The sequence below is a fragment of the Halichoerus grypus genome, chromosome 11, assembly GCF_964656455.1.
Source record: "Halichoerus grypus chromosome 11, mHalGry1.hap1.1, whole genome shotgun sequence".
Taxonomy (NCBI): Eukaryota; Metazoa; Chordata; class Mammalia; order Carnivora; family Phocidae; genus Halichoerus; species Halichoerus grypus.
The window spans coordinates 48,733,081-48,735,045 of record NC_135722.1 but is presented as its reverse complement, the minus strand read 5'-3'; the positions used below and the strand labels follow the sequence as shown (position 1 = coordinate 48,735,045).

The window sequence follows — 1,965 nt, the reverse complement described above, 5'->3', positions numbered from 1 at the left end:
TCTGTGTTTTGATTTTGAATTATAAAAACAAAAGTGGTTTTTATTGACTAAACAAGTTCACCTCATTCTCAGACTGCTAATTCAGGTAAATACGAAATATTTATTGAGAAGAAAAAAATTAAATTGAATCAAAGACAATTCCTCTGATAAAACTTCGTAGTAATTTAGCAATATGTAAATATGTTGACATCAGGATTATTTGAGAAGCCGTATTGGGTGTAATACTCAGCCTACCAAATGGATCAAGCAAGGAAAAATGTGCTTAAAAACTATGTAACAACAATATGCATCCTAATGCTAACTGGCACATGTACTAGGAAGCATCTGAAAGCCAATAGTCCAACAAGGTACACTCACTATCATTGTGTTGTTTATACAGCTTGTGAAAACTGAACATTCAGAATGCATGTGTTTTCTTTCTGATGACAGGTAAACAGGAATAAACATCAATGGGAGAAGGAAACCAAACTTCTGTGGCTGAATTTATCTTGCTGGGATTTTCACAGGATCCAAAGATCCAGATCTTGCTGTTCTGTGTTTTCCTGATCATTTACCTTCTCTCTGTGTTTGGAAACCTGCTCATAATAATCCTTATTCAGACTGACTCTCAACTTCACACTCCCATGTACTTCTTCCTCAAAAACTTGTCCTTTGCTGACCTCAGCATTGTTCCTCAGATGTTGATCCACTTCCTTGTAAAAAGGAAAACCATTTCCTCTGCTGGATGCTCACTACAGATGATTGTCTTCCTTCTCGCAGGGTGTACAGAGTGTGCACTTCTGGCAGTGATGTCTTATGACCATTCTGTGGCTGTCTGCAAGCCCCTGCATTATTCCACTGTCATGGCCCAGAGGGTTTGTGTCCAGTTGGTCATAGTGTCTTGGATCAGTGGGGCATTTGTATGTTCAGTGGACAGTGCATTTACACTTTGTCTTCCCTACCAGAATGTAATTAATCATTATTTTTGTGAACTTCCTGCACTCCTGAAGCTGGCTTCAGCAGACATATACAAGGCTGAGATGGCCCTCTTTTCAATAGGTGTGATTATCCCCTTAGCACTTCTCTCCCTCATCCTTGTCTCCTACTGGCCTATTATCTCCACAGTGATTCAGATGCAGTCAGGGGAAGGGAGGCTCAAGATCTTCTCTACCTGTGGCTCCCATCTCACTGTTGTGGTTCTCTACTATGGCTCTGGAATATTTGCCTACATGAGACCCAATTCCAAGACAATGAATGAAAAGGATCAGGTCATCTCTGTGTTCTATTCAGTTATGACTTCCATGTTGAACCCCATCATTTACAGCCTGAGGAACAAGGATGTGAAGGGGGCTCTCAGGAACCTGGTTAGAAGATAGTCTACCTTCAGAGGCAGTGATTTCTGACATTTTTCTTAAGCACTTGGAAGATTGTGATTGACAACAATAGCTCTACTCTTCTCATCCTTTCTTTCCCTCACTTTATATGCCTCGGTTGATTTTTTTCTCCACAAATATTCATTAAATGCCTACTTTGTGCAAGTGCTGTGTCCAGAACATCACAATATGAGTAAACCTTCATGCCTTCCTTAGAAGATTTCATTACCTCTGGGACAAGAGAGAGTCATGCTCTGTCCTAAGGGGAGTTGCACTCTTTTGTCGTCTAATGGTCTCTTTCTGCAGTTCTTCCCTGAGGGAAATATATCAAGGGAAAGTAATTTCACCCTTGAAATGTTGGACCAAGAAAAAAAATTTGATTAATCTCCCTGAACATATTTCTAGCATCCTTCACCCACTAAATGAGCTGGGAAGCCCAAGTTGTCATACAGTCACCTATGGGCTAGTTGAGGTTCTGTTTCCACATTCCTGACTAAATCAAGAGTAACTGGTTAAAAAGCCAGCATTCCATTCAGACATAAGTGTGTCTTCTGGGATCTATCTATCTTCCTTTCTTCTTTCTCTTTTCTCTTTCCTCCATTTTTTGGTGCAT

At 40.3% G+C, this 1,965-nt stretch overlaps 1 protein-coding gene across 1 annotated transcript; it reads left to right on the top strand.

The window, feature by feature from the left end:
* Positions 1–419: 419 nt before the first annotated feature.
* On the top strand, positions 420–1,355 carry LOC118538130 (olfactory receptor 2D3-like). Its single transcript, XM_036095966.2, has one exon. The coding sequence runs from the start codon at positions 450–452 to the stop codon at positions 1,353–1,355; it is 906 nt and encodes a 301-aa protein (XP_035951859.2). The 5' UTR covers positions 420–449.
* Positions 1,356–1,965: the final 610 nt, after the last annotated feature.